General features: G+C 52.2%; 1 protein-coding gene across 6 annotated transcripts; it reads left to right on the plus strand.

The window, feature by feature from the left end:
• Window positions 1–1571: 1571 nt before the first annotated feature.
• On the plus strand, window positions 1572–15087 carry ABCB9 (ATP binding cassette subfamily B member 9). Of its 6 annotated transcripts, none has more exons than XM_058851327.1 (13): window positions 1633–1679; window positions 2181–2443; window positions 3209–3900; window positions 4261–4375; window positions 4836–4966; window positions 5981–6186; window positions 6572–6769; window positions 8324–8452; window positions 9590–9778; window positions 10292–10465; window positions 11874–12033; window positions 12124–12260; window positions 13343–15087. In XM_058851327.1, the coding sequence occupies exons 3-13, from the start codon at window positions 3288–3290 to the stop codon at window positions 13679–13681; spliced, it is 2391 nt and encodes a 796-aa protein (XP_058707310.1). In that variant the 5' UTR covers window positions 1633–1679; window positions 2181–2443; window positions 3209–3287; the 3' UTR covers window positions 13682–15087. The 6 variants fall into 6 exon arrangements, with proteins under 6 accessions (XP_058707309.1, XP_058707312.1, XP_058707310.1 ...); XM_058851328.1 differs by having other exon boundaries at window positions 3212–3900; XM_058851326.1 differs by lacking the exon at window positions 2181–2443 and having other exon boundaries at window positions 1572–1679.
• Window positions 15088–20248: the final 5161 nt, after the last annotated feature.

The raw sequence follows: 20248 nt of genomic DNA on the forward strand, positions 1-20248 counted from the left end.
CTAAGGATTCCGGGATTCACTGAGCTTGTGTCAGAGCTGAGCTGATTCCTGAGTGACACCTGGAGGCCCAACCCCTCCATTCTCCTGGCAGGTGATCTCCAACATGACCAGGGCCTGCAAGCGGGAGCGGAAGGGTGTGAAAAGGAAAACTCGGGGCCTGCCCTCTCTGGCCTTCAAAGTGGAGGACAACGTGTTTGGGGGCAGCACTGCCAGCTCCCTGAAGAAGCTGAAGAAGGGCCAGTTTGTGTCGTTCCAGATCGAGACGGTGCTGCCCCCTGAGCAGAGCATGGCTGGCGGGAAGAAAACCAGTTAACCCTGGGGCATTCCGGGGGTCCTGCGGCGCCGGGGACAGCACGCACTGTCCCTGAGGTTTGTGGCCCAGCTGTGTGGGAGTGCAGGGTGCAGATGTGCCTGCTCTGTCCTGGGAGAAAGGAAGGGGAAGGTTCAGACAAGGGGGTCTGTTCAGTCCCTTCCTGGTCTGGGTTTGCCCTTGGATCATCCCTCAGACCAAGGGAGGTGGCACCATCCTCGTTTAGGTTTGGCAGGGAGAGACTCGGTCCTGCCAAAAAGCTCCACCTTGACTGTGGCTTGGAAGTTGCCCTTTGGGAGTGATTGCACCAAAGCCCTGGAGGGATCTGTGTGCAGATGGAAGTGAAGCAGAAACCAGACCCGGCTTAGCCATGGACAATGTTTCCTGCAGCTTAGAAGTGTCCCTGCTGTGAGCCTGAGCCAGGAATAGTCGCTCCAGGTGTGACTGTGTTCCTGGTGGATGTGGGAAGATCTTGCAGTGAGAGATTTTTTTGGTTTTGTTTTGTTGTTTTGTTTTGTTTTAAGCACTTATTAGCAGAAATAAAATCAACAACAGAATGTGGTATTTTTGGTTTTGGTTATCCGGGCAGAGAAAAATGAATTTGTCTTTTGTAACATCACCATTCTGTTCTCTCCAGAAATGGTGTGAACTTTAGGAATTCTGACATCTGTGCGAATGCTAGTGAGGGTCATGGGGGTGTTTTTAAGCCCAGCACTCTAAAAACACACGGAAACCTTGGGATAATGACACTGCCCTGCCCCTTTGTCGCCTGGATGCATGGTTGCTGTCCAGGGAAGAGGCTGAGCCCTTCCATTCCTTAAGAGCTGGAGTGGGAGGTGAAGGGGAAAATAATTTACAAGCTGGATTTCTTCAAAGTGGATCCCTCTGTGTTAGGGGTTAATTAAACCCCCACCTAACCCCTCTTTAAGGGTTAACTTAAAATATTATTTTGAGTTCTTAGCCCGGTTGCTTTTGAGCCAATTCCTGTGTTGTATTTTCCCTCTTTACTGCAGAAATTACATAGAACCAATAAAATAATCTTAAAAATTTAAGAACATGAATATTTGGAGAGGATAAAAAACCTTCTAAAGTGGGGAAAACTCCGGGACCGCCTTTTCCGCGTCGGGGCGAGGTTTACCGGGACTGGGCGGAGCGGGGGGACCGGGGACCCCCAGCTCGAGCCCCGAATTTGGGGGGTCCCGGGTGCTGCTGTCCGGTCCGGCCGTGGGCGGGGCCGGGCGCGCGCCGCAGGAGGGGCGTGGTCGGGGGGCGTGGCCAGGGCAGAGCCACGCCCAGCAGCGACCTTGTTCCCGGGACGCGCCGCCGCCGCTCCGAGCGGGCTGAGCCGCCGATCCCCGAGCCGCCGCCGGTAAGAGCCGTCCGGGCGGGCCGAGGCTGAGCTGCTCGGAAGGGGGGAGCCGTGTGTGTGTGTGTGTGTGTGTGTGTGTGTGTTCGGCCGGGGTACGGCGGGCACGGCCCTTCCCGGGTGTCTCTCACCTCGCCTCGGGACGTTCTCCTACGCGGGAAAGGCTGGATGCGAATGGGGACCTTGGCCGGCTCCAGCTCGGGGGTTTGGGGACGTTGCTGCGGGTGGTGGGGAGCTGCGGTTGCTGCCTCCTCCTCCTCCTCCTCCTCCTCCTCCTCCTCCTCCTCCTCCTCCTCCTTCTCCTTCTCTTCTTTCTCCTCCTCCATGGGCCGGATCCGCGCAGCTTTGCAGCGGATGGCAGCAGCGAGCACCCTGGGAAGCGTGTCCTGCTCCTCCCTGGCCCCGCTGCTCTGCTTGGCCTCCATCCCTCCTTCCCCACCCACCCCGTAAACCCCCGTGCTTCCCCAAATTGCAGCGTCTGCCTCGTTTTCCTCCGCTTTTTAGCTTTTTATCCAACTTGCCCGGCCGCAGAGCAGCTCTCGCCCGAGGGCGCAGCTCGTCCGGTGCCAAGGGCTGCCCTTGGTCCCGGTGCTTTGGTTTTGGGGGGCTGCGCTCACGCAGGCCGGAGTGTGGCCGGCACACGGCACCCCTTGCTCGGTGCCGCCCGCACTGTGCACCGTCACCAGCTGCTGAGCCAGCACAAATTTCGGGATCGGGTACCTCCCTCTTGCCAACGCGTGGCTCCTCAGGGCATGGCACCGGAGCAGGTGAGCGGCTCGGCTTAGAGCAAGTCGAGCTTTCTGCCCTTTCCCGTGTCCATTCAGAACCTGCCGGACAGAACCCCGGGCCACAGCAAAGCGTCCCGCCCGCCCCGGAGCCTTCATCTCCCGCGGGACGCAGCTCTGGAATTCCAGCCCCTTTTTAATTTCCTCTCGGGATTTTTGTTGTGTCATTGAACTGCACGCTGACTAAACAGCGTGTTTAGTGGGCTACCCTGAATTAATATCCAAGAGGGCTGGGGACAGTAAGGTGTGACAAGCTGCAGTACCTATGGTTTGGTCTTATTTTGATGAGGGGGATCCATTATAGAACTAATCTGCTCCCCTGTCTGCTTTCCTACAGTTTTGACTGCTTGGTTTCAGCTTTGTCTTGGGAAAGGTGGGCAGGGACTCTGGGATCACGACTGTCCAAGTTTACACGGCTCTGTAGGGCAGGACACGTGGCTGCACAGATGTCGTGGCAGCACTCAGCAGCCGCCACAGCAAGTGGGGACAAAGATTCCCATCGGGATGTGCAGACTTCTGCTTTGGGATTCAGGATGGGTGAAGGCATCCGGGAGGGAAGTTTGTCTGTGCTGCTCATTTAATGAAATACCTTGGGCCGTGTGTGGGAGGGGAGGGAGGTGCAGGTAGTGTTGTCTGGCATTGGGATGGGTTGGTAGGGAGCTGGCACGGTTGTCCCCCCATCTTTCTTCCCTTTCCCTGCCTCCTCCCTGGGGTAAATAACCCCATCTCCTTCTTCTCACCCCACAGCAGAGGCCGACATGAGCACATCCTTCCTGTGTTAGGGCTGCCCTTCACCACGTCAGCGACTCCCAGCCCGGCGACGAGGATGCGCGCCTGGAAGGCGGTGGCCAGCACGCTGGCGCTCAGCGGGGCCGATGTGGTGGTCACCACGCTGCTCTACACCCACGGCCAGGGCGGCCGGAATGTCCTGCAGGACCTGCGGCACTTCAACATCTTCAACTCGCTGCTGGACATCTGGGGGGGCTGCCTGTACCGCAGCTGTGTGCTGCTGGGGGCTGCCATCGGCGTGGCCACCAACACGGCCTACGGCCCCCGGCGCCTCAGGGCATCGCGGACCTTCATCGCTGTCGTCTGCCTCCTCATGGGCATCTACATGATGGTGAAGCTGCTGCTCTACTCGGAGGTGCGGAAGACCATCAGGGACCCCTGGTTCTGGGGGCTCTTTGCCTGGACCTACGTGGCGCTGGCGGCCACCTTCGGGCTCTGGCAGCTGCTGGCTTGTGTCACCTCCTCCCGCGAGGCGCTGGGGCCTGGCTCTGAGTCCCGTGCCGAGGTGGAAGAGAGCTGTGATGGGGGCACCCCGAGGGACAAGAGGGAGGAGGCAGCAGGTCCCACCATCCATAAACTGCTGTCCTACACCAAGCCGGATGCCTTCTTCCTGGGCATCGCCTCCTTCTTCCTCCTCGTGGCTGCCTTGGGTGAGTGAAGGGACCAGGAGGGCCGTGGTGTGCTCCCATCCTCACCAAGAGGGACGGAGGAACCATGGTGCCGGGGCTTGGAAGAACCTTAGGACGGCTTTTTTTGGGGGGTGCTGGGTGGCATGTGCTGCATGGGGTGGGTGAAAAATGCAATGGGGCAAAACCAAATGCAACAGGAGATAAAACACACTGGGAGTGCGACATCCCCACGTGCCACGCTCGCAGGGCGTATTGTGTGATGGCCAAGTATGTCTGTGGCGGGGATGGGGTTGTCCACAGGCTGTCACAGTTGGGAATACAGGTCCTGTGCAAGTCCCATGCAGTGGGGCTGAACCTCCATGTCCTGTGCTTGTCCTGCAGGAGAGACCTTCCTGCCCTACTACACGGGGCTGGCCATCGATGGCATCGTGGTGCAGAAGAGCATGGATCGCTTCTCCACGGCAGTGCTGGTCATGTCGCTGCTCGCCATAGGAAGGTAATCCAGGGGCTGGATTTGGCCCTGGCAAGGAGTTTGGGGTTTTCCCACAGGAGCTCGTGGTGATGGTAGGCACAGGCACTCGCTCCACCAGCTCTCTGCCACACCCCGGGGATGTGCTGTGAATTCTGTGCGCTGTCACGATGCAGAGAGGCATCTGGCAGTCACGAGGCCTTTGTGTAGCCCTTCATGTCCATCTGCCGGAGGTGGGGGAGCAGGAATGAACACAGGGAATGGGTTCCCTGGGGAATGCTGTTCCAGCAGTGCTGTGTTCCCTCCCAAAGCTTGTGACTACCGTGATTAGGACCAGCCACCACTGTGCTGGTGGCACCCAGGAGAGGTGTGGGCTGGTGATAAGTGGTGTCAGCACTGCCCAGGCCCTTGGCCCGGCGTGGGGGTGTTTGTGTTGCTGAGAGGGTTTTGTGTCCATGGCTCTATAACGTTTCTTATCTGCAATTAGCTCATTTGCCGCAGGTATCCGGGGCGGCGTTTTTACGCTCATCTTTGCAAGACTGAACATCCGCCTTCGCAACTGCCTCTTCAGGTCGCTGGTGTCTCAGGAGATGAGTTTTTTTGATGAGAATCGCACAGGTTGGTTCCTCTCTCCCCTGGATTTGTTCTAACCCCTCTATCCCATCCCAGATTTTTTCCCCTTGGCTTGCTCTACTGTCATACTGGGGGCAGGCAGAGGTGGTGCCCACATGCTCGTGGTTGGAAATAGAGGCAGAAAGTTCTTCCCTTTCTGTGGCCTCCCAGCATGGGAATGTCCCATTGCCACCCATCAGTCTGGCATCCAGAAGTCCCACCCCAAAACTCCCATTTCCTTCCTCCCATCAGAGCCTACTGGTGGGCTGCTCTCCAGCTCTGCTCCTTTCCCTGACACCTCGGATGTGTGAGGCTTGCTGGATGTGCTTGTTGCTTTCCCCTCTTGAAGTTCAGTCCTGTCCCGGTCCCAGGCCGTGCCACTCTGGTGTAACTTTCACACATTTAATTTTGTCTCAGTGGTATTTTTAGTTTTGAGGCTGTTGCTGTATTTAGCAGTCACTGCACAGTGCCTTTGTAGCTGAGGACAGCAGAAGTGGGATATGGGTAACCCTGGACTTGCACAAAAGCATGGGAATTCAGCTAGGCTCAAACACAGGCCAAGGATTTAGGAGTTCAGTGTGATGTTTGCTGGCTGTAAAACTCAGCTCCACCAAAAGGCACCGCCAGAGCTTCATCCCTTGGTAGCTGGACCCGTGTCCTCAGGTCTCTTGGGTCAGCTCCAGGCTGTGGACTGTGTGTGGCCTGTGAGCTGCCCTCCAGCACAGGATGCTGCCACAGTCCCCTCTGCTGTCCCACAGCCACCCTTGGTGACCCAGGGATGTAGCTTCTGCCTTCAGGTGCCACCTCCTGCTCCTCGTGCATGCAGCAATCCAAGCTCCTCTGTTTTGCTTTGCATCCACAGCGGTGGAGAATTGCCCCCCTTCCATGCCACCCTTCAGACCCCCAGCTGGTTGGATGGGGAGCTCCATCTGGCCCCTGGGATGTGGGACACGGTTAGGCAGTGACCTGCCATGGTGACACGTCCCTGCTCTCCCCTTCCCTGACCCCTCGTTGCTGCAGGGGACGTCATCTCCCGCCTGACGTCCGACACGACCATCGTGAGCGACCTGGTCTCCCAGAACATCAACATTTTCCTGCGCAACGTGGTGAAGGCCACGGGTGTGATCTTCTTTATGTTCAGTCTCTCCTGGAAGCTCTCCCTGGTCACCTTCATGGGCTTCCCCATCATCATGCTGGTGTCTGATGTCTATGGGAAGTACTACCAGGTAGGCAGGAGCAGCCACAGTGCTGGGCTGGTCTCCCTGTGAAGCCACCAAGGAGCTTGTGGGTGGCCTTGGAGCCGGTGGGAGTGATGCTGGAGTGTTTTGCTGCCAGCAGTGGGAGCAGGTTGGTCACACTAAACCTGTGTGGGCAGACAGGTAGCCTGGGCTCTTACCTTGCTTCATGCCCAGGAGTGGAAGCATCTCAGGTCTGATAGAAGAAGTGGCTGGGCTGTGGAATGTCCTGTATGCATCTGCCTGTCCTCGTGCCATCTCTCCTCCCGCTTTGGAGTCACTTGGTGGGGTCTCAGAGCCCGGGGCGAGTGGGGAGATGTGCCATGGGCAGCCTGGCACCCACTGAGATCCCTCTGCCTCCCTCTGCTCCCTGCAGAAGCTCTCCAAAGACGTGCAGAGCGCTCTGGCCAAGGCAAACAACACGGCTGAGGAGACCATCTCGGCCATGAAGACCGTCCGCAGCTTCGCCAACGAGGAGACGGAGGCCAACGTGTACTGGCAGAAGCTGCAGCAGGTGTACAAGCTCAACAAGCGGGAGGCCATGGCTTACACCTACTACGTCTGGTCCAGTGGGGTAGGTGGATGGCCCTGGGGCTGGGATGGGCAGGGAAAGCTCTCCAGATCCCAAAGCACACGTGGTTCTCCTCCACTTCCAGGGAACTCTGTGGGGTGAGCCCAGCCCTGCTGTCTGCTGCCAGTAATCCCCGGGCTCTTGATCATTTGTTATTTTCATCTGTCAAAAAATACATCCCGTTCCGCCGCGAGGCAGCGTTGTGTCATTCCGTGGAACCGTCTGTTTTCCCCTGCAAATGGGGCAATAATTGATAAGAGCTCAAGGTCGTGGAGCAGCCCATGCCTGCGTGGTGCTGCAGTGCGTGCCTGTGCCAGCTCCGCTCCGGGGCTCCGGCTGGGAACAGCCGCGGCGTTGGTTGAGCTTCTGCTCAGGAACGGAGATTTTCTGCGTGTGGGTGGTGGCAGGGGGAGGCTTCTGGGCTTTGGCTTTGGGATTTTTTTATTTCCCCCCTGCAAAAATGCTTTTTCATCGTTTAACACCAGATGGTTTGGGACTTCTCCAGCGTCGGCAAAACCCTCACGTGAGGCTGCCCTTGTCCCTGCACGTTCAGGGAGCGAGGCAGTCGCTGGTGAAGGGTCTGTGAGTTATGGTGCCTTCGTGCAGCTCTGAGAGACTTTATGGCTTCCCAAATCTGCAAACAAAATGGGAGCATTATTAGCATTGTTTTTGGGCTCCCAGATGAAGCTGGAGCTTCATCACTGGGTTGACACTGATCTTGACAAATCTAAGAAGGCAAAAGCCCTCAAAAACTGCTCCTGCAGGGCTCACGTTGCAAAAGGACAATGGATAAAGCTCAGCTTTGGTAGAGTCTTTCTTGGAAGGAATGCAGGAGCTTAAGATCAGAGCATGGCAGAGCTGTAGAGGAAGCTTTTTTTTCCCCTGTATTTTTGTCTGTGTGAATTTACAGCCTCTTCTGGTCCCACAGGGCTCCAGGGCATCGTTTCTTTTTGGAGCACCTAGGCAGCATGGAACAAAACCAGCTGAATAAAAGGGGCTGGTATTTGTCACATCAGAGCTGATCTGTCTCCTTTCTAGAGTAGGTGGTACCCCCCCCACTGACTTCAGACGACAGCTGGGGTTATGCTTCAGGGACTTGTACAGGCAAGGAGGATATTCTGCATTAACTCCTGGCTTGATTTTGTGTTCTAAATTAAAATGTGTCACACTCTTAGAACAGAAAGTTTATTTTAGTGGTGAGGTGACTGCATGTCTTGGATAATTTGAACACAGATTATTATGCTTGAGGATCTTAGAGAGAAGTTCATGAGATGTTCTGTTATTTCAGATAAATTCTGCCTCCTTGGCTGTTGTCCCTTGGGACTTGTTTTGTTGAAAGATATCTGCCCAGCTCCTTAAATCAGCCCATGTACTTGAGTTGTTTTTCTCATTTTCATGCTCGCTCCTAGGGCTGTCAGCTGCACTGTCAGAGATCCTCAGCTCAGGGCTCAAAGAATAAATGTCAGCACATGAAGCTTGGGCTGTTGTGTGAGTAATAACAAAGGCACCAAAATATCCATTGTCCTTGCTGATTCTGGGGTGTTTTCTTGTTTTCAGCTGACTCTGCTGGTGGTCCAGGTCAGCATCCTTTACTACGGTGGGCACCTTGTGATCTCTGGGCAAATGACGAGTGGAAACCTGATATCCTTCATCATTTATGAGTTTGTCTTGGGAGACTGCATGGAGGTGAGTCAGTTTTAGCAGGGAATCCCAGAATGGGTTGGGTTGGAAGGGACCTTCAAGACCATCTCATTCCAACTCCCTGTCATGGGCAGGGGCACCTTCCACACCTTCCCAGGTTGCTCCAAGTCTCATCCAACCCGGCCTTGGACACTTCCATGGGTGGGGCAGCCACAGCTTCTCTGGGCAACCTGTACCGGGGCCTCCCCACACTCTGACACGTTTCAAGAGGGTGTTTATCTCCCAGAAGGTCCCAGGGAAGTTGCAGACATAGATCCAGTGCTGACTTTCCCATGACACATTTCTTTGGTGCTGTGGCACTGCCAGAGAGGGGGTTCTCCCCACGGCTCCCTGTTCTTCCCCTGCTGTGGTCTCACAACCTTCATGTTCCTGAAGCAGCTTGTCCCCCAAAAAGGCAACTGGGACCAGAGGGGTCAGGCTGGCCTTGCTGAAGGGCAGAGCCCTGGCAGCCTGCCAAGCACATTTCCTGGCGTGAAGAATGAAGGGATTACAAAGCTTCCTGTTAAATTTCAGGCTTCATTAAAAACTTAATTATATATATATTTTTTTTCCTTTCCCTGGAATAGGCTGCAAGCTGCTGCCTTGGCAGCACATTAGCAAGATGGGATTGTGGGTGGGATGGTAAAGCCCACCCAGGGCTGCCTTCTCCTTGCAGAGGCATAAGCTTGGCTAATCCAGGCAGGAATGATCCAGTCGAGGTTTCCTCACAGCCAAGTGTGGTTTTGGTGGTGCTTCAGCCTCTGTGCAGGGGCAGAGCAGAGCTAGAGGCAGCTTGCCCAGCTCTCACCATCTGTTCAGATGACTGCAGGCTCTGGTGGGGTTTCCAGACTGTGGTTTTGGTGTGGATTTAGTTTGGTTTGGGGGTTTTTTACCCTCCTGCTGGGAGGGACAGTTACAGTACAAACTGTTCTGCAGCTCTGGATTTAATATTGAAAAATGCCCTTTCCCTGGGTTGTCCATACCCAACAGAAGAGAAAGAGTTTTCTTTTCCTTTGTCTGATGACTGCAGTCAATGTCAGGTGATGAGAGACCCAGGAATGCTTCAGCCATTGTCCTTACAAGTGGCGCTGGCTGATTTCCCCATCACTTGGGAGGATCTCACCGCTGCCTCCTCCCTTCCAGTCCATCGGCTCCGTGTACAGCGGCCTCATGCAGGGAGTGGGAGCTGCTGAGAAGGTCTTTGAGTTCATTGACCGCAAGCCCACGATGGTGCACGACGGGTCCCTGGCCCCAGATCATGTGGATGGGAAGGTGGAGTTCAGGAATGTGAGCTTTTCCTACCGCACTCGCTCCGCAACGCAGGTTCTCCAGGTGAGCCCTGTGGGCACTCCAGTGCTGCCAGAACCAAACCCCAGCCCGTGGGGAGTGGCAGCTGCCCGGCAGTGATGTGCAAAGTCAGGCTCTGAGCATGCTGGAAAACAGATTAAAAGGAGCAGCGGGTGTTTAGGGCTGGCCTTCCTTACAAGGAATGAGATTTATTAATAAAACCCTTGTTCCCCGCTCAGGCATTAAACATGTCAGCGTGGTACAGGGCTTTGTGCCAAGCTGCCTCAGACTGTTTCCATGGGAGAGGGGCTGGGATCATGAGGCAGGGGGAAGCAGCAAAGAGGTCAGCTTGCTTTTTAGAGGACCTGCTACATCAGCAGGCAAATCTGAAGCAATTTGGAGGCTTTTTGCTTCCTCAGAGCCAGGAGAAATGGCTGATGTGGCACATCACCAAGGCAAAGGGTCACTCTGGCCAGATTCTGGCTACTTCTCTTGTGTAGTGTCCCAGGACGTTGAGAAAAGCCTGGAGCTGAGCACGCTCTCCCATCCATGTTGCAGAACGTGTCCTTCACCCTGCACCCCGGCAAAGTGACAGCGCTGGTGGGTCCTTCAGGGAGTGGGAAGAGCTCCTGTGTCAACATCCTGGAGAACTTCTACCCTCTGCAGGACGGGCAGGTGCTGCTGGATGGGCGTCCCATTAACATGTACGATCACAAGTACCTGCACTCCGTGGTACGAGCGACTGATACGTGTCTTCTGGTTGTGATCCCTGTGTTCTGCTTAGCCCAGTTCCCACCTGCAGGGCTCAGAGGGGATGCATGGCACTGCTGCACGTTGCTTTGGATTTGATCTGGCAGCTTCAGAAATGTCCAGAAAGCTGGAGGTTGGAAGTGGTCCAAGAAATTAATTTGGATAATTCCTGGGGGTGGAAGGGAAAGGGATGGAGGGTGGTTTCAAGGGGAAGGCGAAGCCTTCCCAAAACAGAACAAAAACCATGTTTTGTTTGGTATCTTTTGGCCAACACAGTAGAAATATGTTTTTGGCTGTTGGCTTAATTATCATCTAAATTGGGTTTGGAAAAAGAGTTTTGCATTCCTCCAGCAATTTCTACCTTAAGATCTTACAGTAATTCTCAGCTAATGGGGAGTTAAATCTCTCAGGATCCTCAGGCAGCAGCTGGAACACCAGAAGGGCTGGTGCTTTGCCTAGGAGAGGGGTGCAGGCCCCTCAGCTCTCATCTGTGTGTCAGCACAGATCAGCCTTCATCTCTGCAAGTAACTGCCTCCTTTGTTTGCCCCCAGAGCAAATGGCCTCAGCAGCCAGCAGGAAAACCTGAAAACAATTGATCAGAGACAGGCTGGAAAGCCAAAGTCGCTGTGACTAATTTACATTCCCTGGCCGTACGGAGCAAAAATCAAAGGCCAAGCAAGTCTTTCAGTTTAGAAAGCCTGGTGTGGTGTTAGGAGCATGGAAAGAAGTCAATTAAAATATGACCGTGTCTCCCTGGCTCTCTCATGCAAAATTCTGAGTAATAGTTTGAAAGGTTTGATTTATGCCAATATCAAGGGTTTGATAAAGCAGCTGAACATGACAGTGAACAGCCATGGCTGTAAGGCAGGACAGGGAGACTGTTGCTAAGCAATTAAGGAATTGCAGCAGTTACATCCCTAACTTGCTCATTTGGGATTAAAAGATGCAAGAGGGCTCATTCACACGGCCCAAGTGTGATTACTGGCCTTGAAAGGAAAATCAGCAAGGGAATGGGAGAGGGTCTCTCCAGCCTGACTTATCCCAGCAACTGATTTTCCATTCTGGGAAAAGCAAACAGTGATGGGAATAACAGACCTGGAGCAAAACCACAGCAGGCTTTGGGAGGGGGAAGCCCATCCCAGAAGCCAACGTGCCAGCATTGGATCGGGTTTCTTTCCTGCAAAATGGCTTTCCAGCAGAAGATGCAAACTGGGCACCATGACGTTGGCATCCTCACTGGGAGCTCACCTTGAGCACTTCTATGTCTTGGTTAATGATACTTCTGTATCTTGATCATGGTCCTTACTCAGCAGGAACAAATATCAGTGGTCTGAGGTATTGTGCAGTGCATCTTCTGCTCCTGATCCCTGCTCTCCCTTGCTTCCTGCAGATCTCCCTGGTGAGCCAGGAGCCCGTGCTGTTCGCCCGCTCCATTGCAGATAATATTTCCTATGGCTTAACTTCTGCCTCCTTCGAGTCAGTGGTTCAGGCTGCCCAAAAGGCCAATGCCCACAACTTCATCACCGAGCTACAGGACGGCTACCACACAGGTACCCACCCGCTGCTGGGCCTGGCAGCTGCACTTCCTGGCAGCTCTTGGTTTCTATTTTGACCCCTTCCTCTCTCCCTTGACCCAACAGAGGCAGGTGAAAAAGGAGCTCAGCTGTCAGGTGGGCAGAAGCAGAGAGTGGCCATTGCCAGGGCCTTGATCCGAGCCCCTCCCATCCTCATCCTGGATGAAGCCACGAGCGCGCTGGATGCAGAGAGCGAGCACGCGGTGAGTGGGTGACCTGGGTGTTTGGGCCAAAGAGGGTTTGGAGGACAGACTGTAGCCTCAGTGTCCAGCCAGGGGATAAACCTGCTCTTGACATGGTGCCATCAGAGGGTTGAGTAAAGCGCTAATTCCGTGGCAGGAATTTGCTTCCAATGCTCTTATAGCCAGGAGGAAAGGAATAATTCCATGCTCACAGCAACCAATGCCTGACAAACCTGATGAGGAAGGGATCTTTGCTGATTTTTTTCAGTGTGGAGAGTGTTAATTGACATACAGAGATTCTGTGCAACCTTTTAGGACAGGATACAGAGGAAGACCCTAAAAATTGAGGCTGCAGCAAGGGGGGGTAGGACTGCCTGAGCTCAAGTCCCAGCCAAGGCACCAAGGAAGCCACACTTGCAGGAAAAGCCTTGAGCATCCTGTGAACTGGTTTATCTGTCTGGGATGCGATGTACCAGCATCAGTTTGGCCTCCCTCATGCAATGACACAAGGGAAAGGCTGTTCAAGGCTGGGATTTCAGGATGTGCCTCCAGTTCCAGAGGACAAATCCTGCTGGGGCAGCGCAAGTGTCTGACCTTGGAGCAGCTTGCTGCCTCACAGGTCCTCAGTCACATGTGTGGTACCTGATGGCAGCCCAGGGCTGGTTTTGGCTACCCAGGGGTGTCAATGTGACATGTGCCTGATGGCCACCTGCCTGCCTTTAGACGTCAGTGCTATTGTCTCTTGACTGGGAAAAAAACCTGTCTTGCCTTGCCTTGATACACTCAGGAAAGAACTCTGCTTTTCTGAGCAGCTGCATTCGACCAGGTGTCGGCTCCCTGCAGTCTCTGCCAGCACCACGTGGCCTCCAAATTGGAGCCCCAGCTGTGACAAGTCCCCAGCTTGCAGAATCAGACCTGTGTTCATAGCTCACCTGGCTGGGCTGAGATGGTCTTTGGGCTGGGAGCTGGGCTGGACATGCTGGTGCTGGTAGCGCTGCAGGGAGCCAGAGGAGAGCACATCTCCTGTCCAGAGGTTTCTGGACACAGAGCACAAAGCCACTGCTCTCCCAGTGCCAGGGCACTAACGCCTTTTCTCCCTGCAGATTCAGCAGGCGATTTACGGCGACTTGCAGAACCACACGGTGCTTGTCATAGCTCACAGGCTGAGCACTGTGGAGAGGGCACACAACATCATTGTGCTGGACAAGGGCCGCGTGGTGCAGCAGGGCTCGCACAAGGAGCTGATGGAAGAAGGAGGCCTTTATTCCAAGCTGGTGCAGAGACAAATCCTGGGGCTGGAGGGGGGCGGCACGGACAGTGTCCAGCCTGCAGCCCGGGGGGATTCAGCCAGGGCGCCTGGCAGGCTGGAGGAGGAGTTCAGGATAGACCATTCCCTGCCGGCCGCGGCACAGGACGATTTCACCAACGCCGCTCCCAAGTGAGGGCGGCCGCGGCCGGCGCTCGGACGCTCCCTGGACGCTGGGACGGAGGTGGCAGAACGGCACCGCTGGCTCGCCCCACGTCACACACCCTGCACACCCCAACACACACCATAGAGCTTCCTGCAGGACGGGCCTGCGGGCACCTGCCGGCTGGCAAAACAGGGATTCACTCGAGGGAGCTGGGTCTTTAGCAATTCTCAGCATTTCTACTGGGTTTCTTTTCTTACTACCAGTAACTCCTCTCGACCGGGACTTTTCTCCCATTGAGCTGCATGTGTAACTGCTATTAACTGTAATGGATGTCAAATGCATGCGTGGAGGGGAAGGTTGAAAACCCCTCCAGGAATTTCAGGGGGTGGCTTTTGTGGCTGGATAGAAAAAATGGTGACTGTAAAATTAAGGTCCTGCTCCCTCTGTCAATCTATGGGGCTAATCCAAAGTTGGCTGAAGCCTGTAGGGAGTTCCCATTGGCTTTGGTGAAAACTGGATCACTCCCATGGAGCTGAATGCTGGGAGAGTTTTGCACTGAGTTGCCTGCAGGCTCAGGCTCTCAACCATTGCTGCTGAGCTTGTGTCATGTAGTATCCATCCTTGCTGGGACAAGCCAGAGGACCGAGAGGCAGATGTTATTTCTGATTTGCTCTTGGTGCTTGGTGGGTGTTTGTTTTTAAGGATGAAATGTTTTACCATAACTGGGTTAGGTTTTGGGGCTTGGGGTTTTTTTGGTTTGATTTGTTTGTAGTTTTTTAACGTTATTTGTGTGCACTGTGCAATGTCTGTCTGGCTCCAGCATCCACTGAGAATTGGTCTGTTATTTCAGAATTTTTTTTAATTCACAACCCCGGTGCTGGTGTGAAAAAAAACCACTACTAAAGACAGGCATAAAACACTAAAAGACAGCACTTTATAAATCCCACCAAAGCTTTGTTCAGCTTCAGGCCACACTAGCGACTTCACTGCATGGAAATCTGTTCTGTCACGTTCCTTGAAGTCCAACTTCAGCTGCCTGAACTTTATAATGTGTTTCTTTGAATACAATTTATTTTAGTATGAGGGATAGAAAGAAACGTGTTGCTCCTAGCCTGTGGGGTAATGGCTCAGGCTTATTAGTGTTATCCTGCTATAGACTGGTGAAAAATCCTATGCAGCCAGGCAGGTGCTGTTTTAAAAATAGCATTTTTAGGGGAACACTGACTTCAGACTCTGCATAGCTAAGTAATTCTCTCAAGCACTTTAGCTCTCATGTTTTCTGATACTTGAATGCTGCTGCATTTTCCTTTCCAGCAGGTTTGCATTTTTGTTCTTGGCAATGTTTTGTTTTCATTTAGTGATGTTTTACAAACTCTAAATTTAGTGTCCTTGAGGAGGGATGCTCAAAAAAATAAAATACTACCTCTGCCACTCAATGTCAAGCCGCTCTGGTTGGGGGTGTTTTTTTGCTTTCTGGGTTTTCAAGGTAACATCTGACCAGAGACCACAGCTGAATGCAGCTGCTCTTGCACATGTTCTGGGGAATGACAAGAGGAGCCCACAGAGAAGGAGGTATGTAAAACACTTCAGCATCTGATAATGGCTGTGAGCCCAGCAGTGGGGATAACTCATTTCCATCCCTGATCCCGTTGGGTGTCAGTCTCCCAGGGAAGGACAGGCAGTCTAACCCGTTCTCAAAGCACGGTGCTTCCTGACTGGAATCTTTTCAGCTGCTGGCTTTTATGATATGATAACGATCTGTGCCTCAGAAGAAGAACAAGATCTCTGTGTTTTCCCTCCCTCCACTTAGGGAACCTGTGTGGTGCTCTGAACTCCTCAATCACCCCTTCAGTAAATGGCCAGGAGTTCCTGCTTGACGAAAATTTGCTCTATGGGTATGAGGAGGTTGGGGGTTCCACCCAACACTGACAGGCAAGTGATTAATTCTGCATTTTTATCAGTGTCTGAGAGCAGAATGTGGCCACCAATTCATAGAAGTGGAATTATTTTCTGCTTAATTAAAAAACTAGGGGAAAACCCAAATTGGTTTACCTGGGAACTAGGGAAGCCAGCTCACCCTGCGAAGTAGTGGTAGGACAATGATCATTAGTACATGAGATGCCAGGAAAGAGAATTTGATAGTGTCCTGTGTGTCCCTCCTAGGCAGGGCTGCAAAGAGGGAACTGGAGAATGCAATCAGATTCGTTTTATTGCAGAAATTACACTGAATTTCAGGAAGGGAACTGTGTTTCCCAAGGCTGCTGTGATGATAATCCCAGCATTGTTAGGTCCAAATAGCTTCATTTCCAGTGAAATGGCACACTGGGAACAGCAGATTGTCTCTGCCGGTGGCACCAGTCCAAGCTGATAACAGGGCCTGACTTTGTTCATTGCCACAGGTGCTGAATTCTCTCTTCTGCATCCTGATAACTCAAGGCTACTTTTCCCCTAAGCCTCTCATCTTGTGGCTTGAACAGGCCCTTTTGTTGTGCTGTTGGCATGTGACAAGCAGCATTGCTTGTGTGCTAAAGCCATGAGGGTTTTCTTATGCCCTGGAACATGGGTGGGAGCTCCACACACCACCAGGGATCCAGCAGAATTAATCTAATGCAGGTATTTTTGCCTGCACAAACCTTGGGACTGTACAGAAAATCCTGCCGTTCTAAATCATTCCAACTATGGCTTCTTTTTGAAGTGAAAATCAGGGTCAGACGTGCCCATTGGCCAGACTGAGCCTGGCAGTAAAGCTGTGCTTCACCCAAAGCAGCAGTGGGAACTGCTCCAGGGCTGGAACACGAGCTGCTTCCTGGAGCTGCCCAATCCCTCGGGCCTGGCTGCCTGTGGGCAGTCTGTGTTTCAGGATATTCTCCTGGAAACAAGGCCACTGCTCCCTCTGAAAACCTGGACTGCAGTATTTTGTGGCTGTGACTTTGCCTAGAGTTAACATTTACAGGAGAACGTGAACAAAATCAGTTCAAGAACTCAGAGTGATGGAGATAAAAAGTTCCTTTTCTTCAAAGGGAAAAGTCCTCACAGGGAACTCTGAGGGATTGATCTGAAATCTTAACCTGGGGGCACTGAAGACTGTCCTGGCAGAACTGTAAGCAATTAAGCATTTGAAAGCACAACTGACTGCAAAGTTGACTGTATATCCCATAGCAGGTTGTTTGCCTCACTATTAATAAGCTCTAACCATTCCCTGTAATAGGTATAACCACAGCTTTATTTGATTTAAACAACAGTGAACCCCATCCAAGGTGAAATCCCAGAGTGGATCCTACAGTTCCAGCACTTCCCCAAGGGACAGGGGTTTACCCTGCACCTTTGCACAGCCAGGGTCTGTGGCTGCCTGACCCAGAAAATGAGCACACAACGATGGAAAAAACACAGCTGTGTTTATTCCAACAACTTGTCTCCTGCCACACCAACCTCTGCCTCAGTAACCAACTGTGTGTGTTTCAGTGGCTGCACTTTCTAGGCCCTCAGCAGGTCTGGAAGTGCCACAAGCAAACAGAAAGTGTTTCTAGCTCGGGTTCAGAGATGTGGTTTAGTCTGGGGAGGAAAAATAATATCTGCCTCTTCTATTCCAGCTTCACTGTGAGCTTAAGGCAAGGAAAATATGTGCAGGTAAATAAACCTGCTGCTCTTCTCACACCTGCAGCTCCCTGAAAGGAAGGAGTACCTTACAAACACCTAATTCCTGCTCTCTCTCAGACAGCAGGGGCACTGATCTCTCCAACAGAACAGCTGTTTCAATGCCAGGATGCTGAATCTGCAGGTCATTTCCATGTGTGAAGGCATCTGGGTTGTGAAAACTAAACAGAAGTATATAGGCTGTGCTTAATATGCAGAAGGAAGTTAAATTGCAAATAAGCCCCAAAACTTATCTGCACATTGAGCAACCAGCCTAACAGGGGTTAATGTACACCAGAGATGAGATTTGCAAATTCAGTGTGTACATAACCAACCAGTTTGTCCGGGAAAAGAAAATAAGATGTGAAGGTGACTTGCAAAATATGTGTAAATCTAATAAATATGCATGAGTACAGTGCAACTGACCATAAAAGGATATGAGGTACCAGAAGAAAAGTCAAGATCAAGTTTAAATAGAAAAAAATATATTAACATCTTATTTAAACTAGTCTGGATGCCAGCTCTCCCCAAGATTGGAGCCTGACTTCTTATAGATGGTTTCCCCCGTAATCTTCACAAATTTTTTATTCCAATTCTCCTGTAATAAGAAATCCTGACTTCTGTACTTTGCCTGCTTACAGTTCTAATGTACTTGAATGCTGTCACCCTTCAAAAGGATTTCAGCAAAGGCAAACAGGAACTGAGCCTGGGGAGATGATAAATCTCAGCCTGCAGCACTGCAATATTTGATAAACCCTGTAGCCCAAAATCCTGGTTTATCTGCAATCCTTCATATCCTGTCCAAGTGATGTGCTGTCACTAAACCTGTATCTTCCACAAGGACTGCAGAATGGGAAGGCACCCTCCTACCTGTCCAAATAGAAAATATAATTACACAGAAGCAGTTGACTTCTATCTTGTGTTTCAGCCTCAGCTGCTTTTCTGGACAACTGGAGAACTCAATTACATGCAGGTGCTGACCAAAGTACTCCAAAGCAACCCAGATGTTTAATGCAGACTCCTCTCTACCATCACCAGAACCCAAATTACCGACACAGGGAGAAGTAGTGTTTTCAATGCATGCTGTACTTGAGCACAAATGAGTTATGTTGTCACCTGTGACCGAGCAGTTCTCATTATCCCCCTTTTTAGGGGCACTATGGTTGAGGGAATCTGAGAACTCCACTCAGGATCACACAGCAAGGCAGTGGTAAAACTAGATTTACAACACGAAGCTGAGTCAGACTCTTCTAAACCATGCTGCCCCCAAACCATTTATTTAGTTTGGGTATGACGTTCAAATTACCAATGTTCTTGTGAAGGAAGGGCTTCTCCTAATCCCTCAACTAACTCCTCTGTTTGTATGTGTGTATATCCATACGTGTGTTTGCGTGTGCAGATTGACAGCTTAACCTGTAACTCTGTTTGATGGGCATGTGCAAATACAGGCTACGTGGAACTGCGTTGGCAGGGCGACTATCTGCTGGTTTTAAAGAACTAGGCAGGGCTGTAGTGACTGTGCAAACCCCTGTCAGTGCCCAGGGCACGGCTGCTGACTCACCTGGCACAGAGCAGAGGGCAGGTATGCAGGGGTGGGTGAGTGCTGTGATACCTGCTGCATGCCTGTATCACTAAACACCTTCTCCCCACCCTCGGCTCAGCTTCCTGCTGCGCAAACATCGAGCCCTCACCTCCCTCTGAGCGCACCCAGGCTTGTGGAGGGCCCTTGCACTGAGCAGCCAGAAGGCCTGGAAGGCTTCCTCTAGCAGGGTCACCTTGCTGGTCATTATTCCCTGTGGATAATAATGACAAAAAGGGCTTCTGGGAGAGTGAGAGGTGTGGGGAGCCAAGTTTAGTTATAGGACAAAAGAACAACCATAAAGCTGTCACGTCATCACAATGTCCTGCCAGGAGCTGCTGGGTCACTTCCTGAGTGTGACTGCAACTTCATTGCCTCAGAATTGTATTTGTTCACTATATGGATTTTTTTTTCCCCCTCAGTTAGATCAAAAATATCAACTCCAAAGGACAAGGACCACGTGGCCATTCCCTCCCCTGCTCCCTTGGCTCCTGGCTCTCTCTCCAGAGTTACACACACGGAAATAATACACACACCCACACCCACGTAGGGAAAAAAGCAGGCCAGGAAGGTGGTGCATGCCAAGTGATGCATATAACTTAGGCTCTGTTAACACAATTAATTGTTTCCAGGCATAATTGCCTTTATCAGCTCTGCTAACAGCAGCAGTAATTGGGGAGCTGCTGCTCCTAAGGGTTACCACACACTGCCTACTCCAGTGTTGGTGACATGACTGATAAGAATCAGAAGAACAAAATATATGGTGTTTTAATTGACACAGTTTTTACTACATTGCATTTCAAAAGTATTTAAATTTACTGTGAAACACATCTTTGACAGATTATTTATTGACCTTCACTGTTGAAGAAGAAAGCGCTTAAGATGAATGAAATGACCTAGCACCAAAGCTTGGCCAGATATGATTTTTAGCTATTTTTAACCTAAATAAGTATACAGCCTAGGCTTGAGAACAATAATGCAATCACTCCTTTGAGATTTACTCCAGCCAAGTCCCAACCTGGGTAAGGAAACAAGTTAAATCTAGGGATTTTCCTTCCGAATTTACAGCTGTGGTGCTCTAAACAAAAGGAGGCCACGAGTGGCTACGGCACTTCCAAGCAGGAGCTCTGTGCTGGTGGGGCTGGGAAGGCTCCCTGAGAGCTCAGCTCTGTCCGGCAGGACCCAGGGCAGGCTCCGGGCCATCCCAGGGACCTGTCCCAGTGTCCCAGCAGCCGCTCCGGGGCCACACCTGGAGCCCTGTGTCCACTTCTGGGCCCTCCATTCAGGGAGAACATTGAGGAGCGTGTCCGGGGAAGGGAACGGAGCTGGGGAAGGGGCTGGAGCACCAGGAGAGGCTGAGGGAGCTGGGAAAGGGGCTCAGCCTG

Source organism: Poecile atricapillus, chromosome 16 (assembly GCF_030490865.1).
Source record: "Poecile atricapillus isolate bPoeAtr1 chromosome 16, bPoeAtr1.hap1, whole genome shotgun sequence".
NCBI classification, from domain to species: Eukaryota; Metazoa; Chordata; class Aves; order Passeriformes; family Paridae; genus Poecile; species Poecile atricapillus.